A 13,391-nucleotide genomic window follows, 5' to 3' on the forward strand; every position below is an offset into this window, starting at 1 on the left:
TAAAAAATCTTAAAAATAAAATAAAATAAACCTTTCAACTAGCTGCTAGATACTCAGATAATATCAACATTTTTTTTTCAGCACTTGACATAATTAATGTGGGTTGAATAAACGTGGTAGAACTCAATAACAAATGTAAGCTACTTTTAATTCCCAAGCCTAGGCCACACACAAAAGCACTAAGGATCAAACACAAACATCCACAAGGGAGACAGCAGAAGCTCATAGGCATGTGCAGACTCTCTCTCACACTATGACTTCAAGATTGAACAGAGCCCTCCAAATTTTAAAACCATTATCTGCCATAGTTTTGTAGCACCAATCTTGCATATTTTTTGTTCCATGAACTCAGTGTCAGTGCTACTCCTGTGATATTCAAGAAAACTCAATGAAAGTAATTAAATACTAAGGAATAAGATTTTTGTTGGGTAGAGTTGAGCTCTGGAGGGCCACAAACCATTATCTAAGACTTTTTCTGCCTTCTGGCCCCCATGAACCAATCTGTGCCTGTTTTGAGACTGTATCACCCTTACTGTGAAAGCATGAAAGAAAAAGAGAGAAAAGACTGAATACCTTTTGGTAAATACAAGGAACAAAAATTAGACTAATGATTTTGAACAAGATATATTTTTGTTTTGTTTTATCCAATAAGTACATTTTATCATCTATGGAAGTTTTGTTCATTTGTTTGTTTGCTTAAATCCAGTGGAATTTTCTTGAATGAGATATCACATTCCTTGAAGATGCTGCAAAAGTGAGGAGTTACTATTACTAAGCATACAGTTTCAATACTCATCATCTCTAACAAAGAGAAAATGCAAGGGGAGGAAGCAAAGAGGGATTTTGCTGGGTAAGAAGTGAGGGAAGGGGAGAAAAATAGAGTGAGCTAGTTTATTTGCAGTCTTATTCTAATTTTAAACATAAAGACAGTATAATATTTTGATCTAGGTATTGCTCCAAGACATTCTGATATAACTTAAAAATTACAAATATTGTACTTAATCCCATTCTATTTGTTGATATTCAGAGAGCCAATCAGTTTGTTTTCATAGCTTCTCTCATCTCTAAATTTTTATCAGTCTGACATCTGGTTTCTTAACTGCTACGAATTAGAAAAGAATCCATGACCAGATAAAATTCTCACTTTACATTTAACTGCCAAGTTTTTATTTTCCTGAGGAAAGAAGATGACTGATCGACTGCCACAGAAGAAACCAAAGGAGACTTTTGGGAGTGGGTATTTGTAGAAGTACTCAAATATAATTTAAAGAGGAAAACTTCCCCACATTAAACAGGGCTTTTTTTTTACCATTTCCCAAAGTTGCATGGACATCTTCCTTTGCCATCACATCCTCATTCAAACAACTCTAGAACTACATATACAACAGTCTGCTGTAACTATGCAAGTCAGATCATGCTCCAACCAAAACTTAATAGTACCTGGTAGAAACTCAACCAAGTAGTTCAGAAGAATTGTTCTACCCCCAAGGCTCATAACAGAAATCTTCTGAATATATACACAACAGAAACCAAACACGTACAGTTGGACATAACTTGCAAAATATAAGGGGAGAGGAACCCTCAACTCACACATTAGTGAACATTCACTTGTTAAACATTTAGTAACAAAAGATGACTAGCAAGATCTGACTTCATTACTCGTACATTAGAATTTATAGAATAACTCTGATAGCTCATATTCCGATCTAGTTAGATCATATAAGAATCCATACTTATCATTTATTATCAGGATATTTATAAAAACGTATTTGTTTTGAATAAAAATGTAATTAAAACGAGTAAGGCATACTATTTTTACATCTTTTCCTTCTACAGTCTAGGAGCAAAGCTTTTAAGGAAAAAAAACCAAAATCCTTTGATGTGAACCTGACACCTTCTACATAAGCAAAAAGAAAAAAACAGTTGAAAAGTCTGAATTTTTTTGAATTTTGGGGACAAGGTAGATAGAGGGAGATATATTGTCTTTCAAGCAGGAAGTGTACGAGCTGATTAAGCAGTTTTTTTTTTTAAAGGATCATTTTAGATGAACATGCAATAATTATTAATATTATTTGAGGGACAAGTGGAAAATAAAAGCCAAGTTTCATAAAGATTAATTCAAGTGAACATATTTACAATGGAATTGGAAAATCCTTAGCTCCCTGACTGAATAAAAGCAGTCATCTACTGCATCAGTGTGTATTTTCAAGCAAATACAGAAGCAAAACTCATTAGCTCTTTAAAAAATACACACATTTAATGTTGGTCTGTTTTAATTCTAAGTAAAGCAATTCCAAAAATACAAACTGAACATCAGAGCCATGTGGAACCACCATGATAAAATAAAACAGACATTCACAATAATTACGTCTAAAGACAGTTCAGCTTAATAAATCATCTTCCAGGTATACTAAAGAAAGAGTTACTAAAATACTGCTGGTGTTCAGTTAGAATTAAAGGACTCTGGGGAAAATGAAATAATATGATACAGGTGGAGTGAATAAGGTTACACGGGATTTACATTTTCCATTACCCCTAGATATAAACAAACATTCAAAATCAACACAAACTCTGTGTGTTATTCAAAATATTGCAGCTGCAGGAAAGGCAACTTTAAATTAATAGCTAGGGGAAAATCAAGTTTTGGTGGAGGTAAACAGAAGTGACAGTTTTTAATTTGCACTTTTGTAAAGCTCATTTATACCTGGCCAACCAGGAACCAAATGCAGGACAACGAAGTTCTCTGCTTCTTTTGGCTATCACGTGACAAGAAAAGGTCATCTTTTGAAGATGTTTAAAGAAATAAAGCAACTTTCTTTATAAACAGTCAAATAATCAATCAATGGAATAAATAAGTACTAACCCACATTCTTACCGCTCTGTAACCACTACACTTTACATATTTTTCATTTTGGCGGCAAATTCCCCAATTTTTAGGCAAAATCCACCAATCACTTTTAAGAGTAAAATGAATAGCCACCAAAATAAGAATATTCTTCTGTTTACTCTTTGGCTAAAAAAGAAAACAAACAAACAAAACAAAACAAAAAGAAACAGAAGACAACTAACACTGGTGATAAAAGAAACTGTTTTTTTACATGTAAAATAAAGTTATCAATTTAAATCTTGGTACATTTTATAAAAACAAGAGGTAATGTTGTAATAAAACAGCAGTAGCCTTGTCAGGCAACATACTGTTTGTTAACCCTGTGCAATAAAATACTTTGTTCATACTACACTTATTCAACATGACTAACAGTTACTACAGACATTTCAGGAATCTTCACGGGACTCCTATAGACTTACTGTTAAAACTGAGAGACATTTACAATCATAATGTGCCATGAAAACTTGAAAACGTTACTTCTAGTAGGAGATAATGTTCATATTATTTGAATTGGTTTTAGGTACTGAACAGCTGAGTTACAAGGACTGAAAGTGAAAAGCATTCTAAAAGCCCATGAACACTGTTGTTCACACCCTTCTTCAGAACACACTAAACTTTAAACTTGTTTGACACATTTCTCTTCATACATAGCAAGCAACAGCACCCAATAAAAGCCTGAGAAGAAATGCTGCTGTGTAAATACTGCAACTATTCCTGAAAAAAGAATTATGGGATATATACTCCAAAGCTGCCCATTCCCATAATTTGTATTGCATAGGTCACATAATCACACACATATATATACACATCTGTGTATATATATGCACATGCAAAGAATATATTAAGACGACAATGAAGTCTAGTCACAGAGCAATTTACAGGCTCAATATATTTTTTACATTTTGCTTGAAAGAAAATTTCAATATTTTACAGTCTTTTAGTAGGCATTATATACACTGCACTTTATGAAATCTGAAAGGTATTGAAATAAATTTTTTCCAACATTTTGGTAACAAAACAGACAACGTTTCTCCAAATACTTGTGCTATCTATCTACATGATCTGTTTGATCTGATAACCACTAATCACAAAAACTGACTCAATGGAATAATTAGAAAAATTATCTAACACCATGCATGGATTTGAATCATTTTTAATATCCTATCCTAGAAACATTCTACAAATCTTAAGATTTAAAAAATTAAGTCTCTGTTCTGATTTTTAAAAGATATCTTTTTATGACAATATCCATAACATTGACAGGTACATGTTAAGGCTAGTTATCATCTCCTTTTGTGAATTTTTTTGACTTTTTTTTTTTTTTTAAGAAAGATAGTAAAAGCCAGACTCCTTTATCCTTTAGGGCTTTGAACTGTACCTACAGAAAATGAGAGTGCAGTGAACATAATGTTCAGTCCTACAGTCAGGATGCAGTTGCTCCTTCCCATTCCACAAGATACTGCACCTTTCCATCAAGTGTCACCCGACGAGCCAATACTCGGTATTTTTCACCACATGCTATTCTACCTGCAGCACCAAAATAACTGGTAATGGAGTTCTTTAGATGATTGAGTTGCAACTCCTGATCTGCTAAGTTATTCAAAATCTCTGTGTTGAGTTCATCAAATTGGTAATCTTCTTTGCCTTCATCATCTTTTACAATTTCTGAGTTCTGAGTCTGGAGTGCTCTTCTTGGAAGACGACCCCTTCTCCTCCGTAAATGTGGTATTGCAGCAGGCCAAGATCTTCCTGTACGAGTTCTTTTTCTGGAGTCAGATAATCTATGGAACAAGAAAGACCGTAATTGTCTACTGAGTTTATAAAGCATCCTTTGCCCAAACAATATGTTCTCAGATTTTTTTCTATCACTCTACTGTAAGTATATACCCTTGCTGACATAAAAATCAGCCAAACCAAAACAATACATGCTATTTTTATAAATGGATTATCACTCGCCTTCGTTAGATTCCATCACCTTCTTGGGGCTGACCTTTGAAGAGCTTTTCTTCCTTAACAATGTACTATTAAGCTTAAAAGAATCAGAGGAAGTTTTTAATTACGAGGCCAATGAGACAAATTCTTACCAAGAAGAGGCCCTATTCATTAGTCAGATATCGTCAACAGTCTTATCATTAAAAAGAAGACAGTTCATTCACTCATTCAATGCAGTAAATACTTAATAAGCACCTACTCTATACACAACATTGTTCCATGTGCTTAAATAGATGGTAGAACTAGAATAAATGTTCTCTTATTACCAGTTCTAGCCCTAGTGAAGTAATGTACTGAACTGGAATAAGCATAAACTAGAAATCAGGGTACCCCGAATCTAGCTCTGTGATATTGGCCAAATTCAAATCTCATATCCTCTGTATTCCCTTCTGTGAAGAGATTAAGTGAAGGGTTTGAACCAGATCATCTCTGAGGTCCTTTTTAGCTCAGGAATTCGATGATTTTCTAATCTTATAACAAGCGGAGAATGTAGCATAACAGCTAAATTCAAAGACTTTACAATCACACTGCTCAATTCAACATCCCAGCTCTGTTATGCTTGTTAATAAACATGCTAGTCTGGGCTTGTTTCTTAAAATCCTCTCAAGTTTCAGTTTCTTTATCTTTAAAATGGGAATAACAGGACCTACAACTCAAAAGATTGTTTTAAGAATTAAATAAGACAATGTATGTAGGAAGATTAGCAAAATGCTTGGGTAAGAGGCCAAAAACAGTTCACATTATTTTTCACAATTCATTAAAAAATGAGTTATATTTTAAGCTTTTTAATACTCTGTATTTTGTATGATTTACATGAGCAGTTTCTGAATTGTGAACAAAAATTAAACTAAGGGAAGTATAAAACTTGCAACTCACAGTTCTGACCCCAAGTAAACTACCTTTTCATACCTGATATATCATGCTTTAGAAAAGGTATCCTTCTGAAAAGTCAGGTAAACTAAAATATTAGAGAAGTCTGCTACTGATAGAAATCCTGAGTTTAAGATTCTTTTAGTAACAAAAGGATTTGTATGTCTGATTCAGATAATAAAAAAAGAAAAAGTCTTCCTAAAGCAAGGCATGCCTAAATACTATAAGCATAGAAAGGTCTCGAGGAAAAGAACATAGCCTATAAACACCAGTATACCTCTTTTCTGTGCACACAGCAAAATTTCCTGATGAATATTAACAACCTAAGGAATCTACATATAGATTGCTTCTCAAACAATGAAAGGCATACTTATATAACTTTTGATTGCTAAAAATTTATTTAATATTACTTTACAAAGAAAAATTATCTAGAAGAAAATTAGTAAGGAATAAGAATATAAAATATCTACCCATAATGCCTGGAAATGCTAGACGAGGTAGTTTCTTTTGCACTGGAAGCACCCGTGAAATCCACATCTGAGGTATTAGATGAATGTGCAGTTCCCTCAGTTCTCCTGAGACAAAAAAATTTAAATGGTATAACGACTATATTACATAACAATAGAAATACTCATTTCCCCCCAAAAGAAAATTCCTAGGATAGGAAAAAATAACTTTCTATTTACCCTATAGAACAAGGTAAATCCAAGGTAGGATTCTCTGAAATTGATTCCTTATCCTGGAAAATAAAAAATAACATTTAAAGCATGGTTCTAAAGTAAATGAAAAAGATATTCATTTCTCAGTTAATTTCAAGCATCCTTCCTCCCTGAGAACATACACCAACACATCCTCTTACCAAAGGTGGCTCAGCAGTTTTCTGAATCATTTTTCTTGTATATGGGCCAGGTGGACGACCTACGGATTTTTTCTTTCCTTTTTTTTCTATGCCATTGCTTACTTCCCTGAAACATAAAACCATTATGTATTTAATTTCTGCATAAAGAAAATAAAAAGAAAATGGATAACACACACTCTACTTACGTAATAATTAGGTTATACTTATATTTTTATATTAATGGTAATATAAAAACAAAAAAATTAAATATAAGTTGAATCTACAAGTTTAGTCAAGTGCATAGATAATACATTCCAATTTAAATATACATTTCTTGACTTCAGAAATATTTACGTATACAAAGGTTTAAGAAAAAAAAAGTGTTCTCTTTACTACAATTCTGAAAAATATATAGCACCTAAAAGTTAAAAAGCAAAAACAAAAACAGACTACTACACTAGATGGAAGATTTCAAAACTCCCAGAAGTTCAATTATGTAGTTTAGGTTGTTACTACGTGGGTACTTGGGAGATATTTCAAGAATTTATACTAAAAGTGATTACGAATTTAATAGTTACCCACATGGAGCCAGGATCTATATGAAAATATTTTAGTTATAAACACAAGTTGCCTTTAGAAATGGATATATATATGTATATATATGAATATATATATATACATATACATATATATATATATATATATCTCCTTGAATGATGTTTATCAGAAAGAGAATGAAGCCCAGGATGGAAGAGTGTAGAGTAAGGAATTCTTCATATCGGGCAGGGAGTCATTCAAAAGGCACAATGAGAAAGATCTAGAAAACTGTTTTTGAGATATAAAAGCAAATGTCAAGCAATAGGAAGGGGGGAAAAAAGCAATAATCAAAGACATCTCTAATTAATAGAAGAAAAGGGCAAATATCAACATATAGAACATCAACTTCATTTATTCAACAAACATTATCTACCACAGAAAAGAAATATCAGATAATAGGAATACAAAGATCTTCCCTGTGCTAAGGGGTTCACAGTATAGTCAGAAGTTGACAAAGGTGTATACAAGCAGGCTAATAAAAAGGGTTCAGTGCTATAAGAAAGTTACCGAGGAAAATTTAGTTAAAAAACATGGAAAAGGAGGAATAATACTATATAATAAGCTAGAAAGAGGTGAATGGAAAAAATTAGAAGACAACTACTCCAGACACCAAACTAAAGCTGGGAAAGTACAAGGAAGGAGAAAGGGAACTAGAGGAACAAAGCTTAAGTAGAACTATGATCAAAAGTCTCAAGGATAAGGTAGATGGGGTACAGATGTTTTTTGAAAGATAATCAACATTTATAGAGGACTCCTGGACTAAAGAAAGTACTCTCAGATTAAAAGGACCAATTCATACATAGGACCCAGAAGGAATAGAGAATGCCTTTAAAGAAAGCTGAACCATTTCCTGGTGGCATTGAATGAAAAAACCTGAGAGCTAACACAGATGGAGTGTCTTATTAATATCATGATAGGAATGAGAAAATTTGTGTAAACCTTTTTTCTAATTCAGAACATGGGCAATTGATAGCAAAGGATTAATGATAAAATCTGAAAGTGCTAAGAGTAAGTATGCTTTCCTTTAGGGGAAAAAAAAAACTTGAAAGCAGTATCTACTTTATTACAAACTCAAATGGATATGAAACACTGTGTAATTACCTTTTTTACTCTCCAAGATGACTATCTCATACCTTTTATTTGCTCCTTAAATTTCCCTCTCTGCACAACCCTCTCAGCCGTCTTAATACCTCAGTATTTCATTGAGAAAATAGAAGCTATCAAGCAGTAACTTCAGTCATCTTCCAAATGCCAAATCTATAATAGAACTAGCATCTGTACCCATTTTCACCTCAACAAAAGAGTGTAAGTCCTATCAAAAGCCATTCCCACATTTAAGTTCTAAATTCCTTCCCTTTTAGTTTCTCAAGGACTTTACAATATCTTCAATTACCTTCCCTCTTTCCTATACCAATCTCTTCTCCACTGGATCATTCCTACTAGCACATAAAAACAGGTTCCAATTAATTTTCCATCTTTTAAAAAGCCACCACTTGAGCACTTCCCCTCTTCAGCTTCCATTTGTCTACCTCTCTTCACAATAAAACTACTTTGGAGTGTTGGTGACACATGCCCTCCCTTTCCACTTTCTCTCTTCTCATTCAGAATTCTTAAAGATTATTTCCTATTTTCCTCTTTTCCTTTATTATCATCATTATTATTTTGAATCTGCCTATGTCCCTTATTTGTAGAAAAAGCCCAGTTTTGACATGTTGAGAGCAGTGCTGGATTTAATCATACTTTAACCCACTCCAAACTGATTTCTATCCTTACCTTTTCAAAAAAACAAACAAAAAACTGTTCTTGTTAAGGTCACTAATAACAGAATGTCATCCTATGCAATAAACATTTTTCTCTCATCTTAAATCCACCTCTCAGCAGCATTCAATACTGTTTAATATGCTCATCTTTCTTGAAACACTCCCCTTCTCTTGGTTTTCAAGACACCAAACTTTCCTGGTTTCCTCCTGTCTCACTGATCATTCTTTTTAGCCCCCTTCATTTATTTCACTTCTTCCAAATCTCCAAATGATAACAGGGCATTATCTGGGCCACAGTACTCCCCCCTCACCCCGGCTCTTGCTTCCTAGGTAATTTCATTCATTTTCATGGCCTTATAAATCAGCTTCCAAATTTGTTTCATGCATCCTGACCTCTCCTGAGCTCCTGACTTACAGACCCAGCTGTCCATCATCATCACTTAGATATCCCTTGTAAAAATCTCAAATTCAGTTAGTATGAGACAGAAGAATGCTTCACTCACCTTGCCAAATCTGCTCTTGCAGGTCTTGCTAACAGACATCACCACCCACCAGTTGCTCAAGCCAGAAATCTGAGCATTATATAGCATTATATAACTTCTTCATTCCTCCCTTTCTTTCATAAATTCATTAGCAAAGCCAATAAATTCTGCATCCAACAGAGATCTTGAACCTATTTTCTCTCCATTTGAATGATACCACCTACCCAGGCAATCTCTCACCTAGACAACTGCAGGAGTCTTCGTTTCTCTTGCTTCTATTCTTACCTCTATACCTATCCATTCTCCAAACAGCATACAAAGATGTATCTTTTTTTAAAGGATAATTCAGTGTGCTTACATCTTTGAACAGCTCCCCATCATTAAAAACCACCCGAACTCCTTAGGAGACCTACACAATTCTACATGATCAAGCCCCACCCAAACTTTTCAACACCTGATGCTACTCTCTAGCCCTCACTCACTCCTTACTAGTCTGTGAGTTCCTAGAACATGCCTCAAGCCTTCATACTTGTTATTTCCACCACCTGCAATATTCTTCCCTTTGTTCTGCATTTTTTGGTTAGTCTCATTCTTTGAGTTTCGGCTTAAGTATCATCTTAAATAGGCCTTCCTTAAGCCTCCTTCTTAACAGACTATTTCACCTCTATCCATCCCAGAACAATCTAAATCCATTTGCTATGTCCTAGATGGCACTAGCATGACCTGTAATTATTTTATCACCTTTCTTCCCCACTATACTCTTAACCCCACCAGGGCAGAAAGAAAGTCTGTCCTGTTATTATATCCCCAGCACTTAGATAGTAAGGTGCTTGATAAATGGAATGAATAAATGGATGGATGAGTGAATGAGAAATGAACAAACAAATGAACAGGCCAGTACTTAAACTGTCTGCTAACAAAATCAATAGGACTTATTCCTAGAAAGCCTAAGATCTAAAATAAATAAGTAAACATCTAATTTAAATTAACTCTTTGTACCTTGCCTAAGCGACAAATTATAAACAGGAAAACAAATCAAGGTAACTACCACTTGTACTTTCAAATATACTAATGAAACTAAGTAACACATTTTTAGTTACAAATAAGCTAAAGAGAAAAACTAAGCCACGGATCAACTTTTACCTTGAATCAGATATAGGTTTGGATGCCTTTCTGCCTTTAATTTTAAATTCATGGGATGTTCCTTCAGGTTCTTTCTCTGCTTTGAAAGCCACATTTGGTGGCACAGGAGGAACACGAATTCGCAACCCAAACAAATGCTTCTTCTTCTTTATTTCTTTCCCAGACATAAACCTAAATTTTTAAAAAAATTAACTAAAAATTTAAAAACTGAACACATATACATGGCAGACCCTAACTCATAACTTTCAGATATAAAGCCTTTATACATGAAAGTCCACCCAATACTACAAAACTCACTCTTTCCCTTTGCTTTCCTTGATTCTTTTCTGCTCCAGAGCTAATCCACAGTAGGATATAATGGGGGAGTAAGGAGGGAGGGATAGGATCAGAAGGGAGACGAGCACATGTCCACTTCTAACTTTTTAAAGGAAGAAGAGTAAAGAGTGGTGTCTTTTTAGTCCTAAAATGTGTTTTTCCATATTTCAGTGTCATCTGTTTAAAAGATCTCAAAAAATGTTTAGGAAAAGAAAAATTCTATTTCAGAGTGAGGGGAGAAACCCTGGTCGGAAAGTAACAGGTGTTAGCAGTGGAAAAGAGGACCCAGTATCAGAGGTCCAAAAAATAAAAGCAGTGTCTAGTGTGTCAGATCTAGAATTGGAAATAACGTGGAGCAGAGAAGTTATTTCAGTGTGGGTTTAGGTCTCTGAAAAATGTGTTCCATAACTGTTTCCCTAAGTCCTCAGGCTCCTTACTCCAAAACACCCCACCTACCTTAGTGCTACTAGACCCTGCCTAACCTTAAGAACACACTACCAAATGCTTGGAATATTCTTCCACTGTTATGCAGGTTTGAGAAAGGAGAGCTCCCATTTCTATCATAATAGGAATAGATGTATTTCTGGTACCCTAAATTGGATTACAGAATTCATGTCCCATAAAGTATTTTTACCAGCACAGTAACTGCTCAGGCACTTTATGGCTTTTTGAACTGGCCGAAAGATCTAGTTAGCCACTAGTAATTATAATATTTTTAAGGAGGGAATGCTGTACAGTTCAAAAAAAGAAAAATCTTTAAAATAGCTCAATGGTTGGTTAGAACCAGCATATACCCTTAAAACATTTCTATTGCAATTTTTAAATATTTTTTAAAAATGTAGATATGCTGGTTTTTTTTTTAAAAGGAAAGCCCTATACAAGAATATATCAAACAATAATCAATTATCAAAAACTTAGTACTAATACTACTTTTCTGTAACTGTTGACAATAACTAATCTTAAAATCATAGAAGATCTCGTGATCATTTTAAAACCAACGTTCGCTACAGTATTTTCCACTATAGTTTGCATTTTCCCACCAGCTAAGATTTTATTTTATTTTCAGGAGACTGTATTATAAAAACAAGTCATTACTGAACGTTTTTCAACTGAACAGGCCAATTCCCGAGATACTGGTATGCCTGCCTCCCATCCACCATTCCCAGAGGATTGCTCTTCCCTTCTCCAACCCTTGAGAACCACTACTTTATTCTGACTGAAAAAGAATAGGACATTAAAAAGCTTAAAATGGTTTGTACTAGTTCTGAACACCAATCCCACAATCCTTAAACAATGCCATTATTCCTTATACTTACTAAATGTCTCCCTCATAGGGATACATAAAATAAATCAACTTACATGGTCTTGTAATCATTTAATGCCTCCAGAACATGCTCATATCTTTCAGATTTTGGTGTGTCTGCCAGCTGTGAAGTATCAAGAAACAATTTAACGCACTATAATTTCATCAATTAATAATATACAGGTGCTAGACAGAGGCAATGTGATGCAGAAGTAAAAGTATACTGACCAGTAGTCAGAAGATCTAAGTTCTAATTTCAGGTCCTCACTGACTAGCTGCATGATCTAAGGCCATTTAACCTCTTAAGGCTTGTTTTCTTACCTATAAAAAGGGGAGTAAAAATCCTCCTCTAATTACTTTACCAGTAATGAGTGAATCAGAGGATATGTCTGAAAGAACTGTAAACTGTAAAACACTACAAGAATGGGATCGTATTAGTTATTAAATTTAATTCTATAATCTGAGGAAATAATATATTAGAATGACTTTAATATCAACCATATATTGGTTCTAATAGACATTGTTAGGGAAGAGTATAAAAAGTAATGAGAAACATAAAATTTTATTTCCCAATACTTCTTATATTAGCAGAAACCAATAACCTCTATAACTTGAAAAAATTCTGTGAACTGGGGGGGGGTTGATTTTCATAAAAGTTATAGATGTTAGCCAGCCCTAAAACTCAAAATGTCTCATTAATTTTTTATCATCACAAATCCTTTTAAAATCTAGATTTTAAATTCAATTCTAGAAAATATTATTTTGTTTTAAAAGGGCTTCCTTAAGAGTCATTTCTGCCTCTTCTTCTAAGTGTTTAAAGACTGGGGCCCAATAGCAAAAAATTCTAAATTTTTATAAAAGGACCATTCTCAGTTAAATTCACAATAACTCAAAAAAAACAAAAATCCAGAATATCATAATTGACTTTCAAGAGTACCACCAGTACGTTCTTTACCAATTTAAACTTCCAAACCTCAGAACTGCTTCAAGTAAAAAGAGTAAACAAATCTGTCAAATACAATGTTGGAGGTAGAAGAGACAGAGTAATCTACTCCAACTCTCTTTATTTTACAGATTAGTTAACAGATATAAAGATTAAATGAAATGCTCAAATTCAATGGCTGATTAGTGAGAGAGCTAGGATTCTGAACCCAAATGACAATAAGTCCATTCATTCAACATTCACTAAGAGCCCATACTTGCT

The 13,391-nt window shown here is 33.9% G+C and overlaps 1 protein-coding gene across 3 annotated transcripts in view; it reads right to left on the reverse strand.

The window, feature by feature from the left end:
- Positions 1–608: 608 nt before the first annotated feature.
- Positions 609–13,391, reverse strand: part of MTF2 (metal response element binding transcription factor 2) — a 58,785-nt gene continuing 46,002 nt past the window's right edge. For 2 of the 3 annotated variants that reach the window (XM_032423553.1, XM_032423559.1), the window contains 6 exons: positions 12,244–12,311; positions 10,570–10,740; positions 6,609–6,714; positions 6,436–6,488; positions 6,220–6,324; positions 609–4,668 (listed from right to left, as the gene is read on the reverse strand). In XM_032423553.1, coding sequence (XP_032279444.1) covers positions 4,311–4,668; positions 6,220–6,324; positions 6,436–6,488; positions 6,609–6,714; positions 10,570–10,740; positions 12,244–12,311 — 861 coding nt within the window. In that variant the 3' untranslated portion in view covers positions 609–4,310. Of the gene's footprint in view, positions 4,669–4,843; positions 4,917–6,219; positions 6,325–6,435; positions 6,489–6,608; positions 6,715–10,569; positions 10,741–12,243; positions 12,312–13,391 lie in introns of all 3 variants that reach the window. The other variant, XR_004301720.1, reaches the window with a different exon arrangement.

This window comes from Phoca vitulina, unplaced genomic scaffold (assembly GCF_004348235.1).
Source record: "Phoca vitulina isolate PV1807 unplaced genomic scaffold, GSC_HSeal_1.0 scaffold2, whole genome shotgun sequence".
NCBI lineage: Eukaryota > Metazoa > Chordata > Mammalia > Carnivora > Phocidae > Phoca > Phoca vitulina.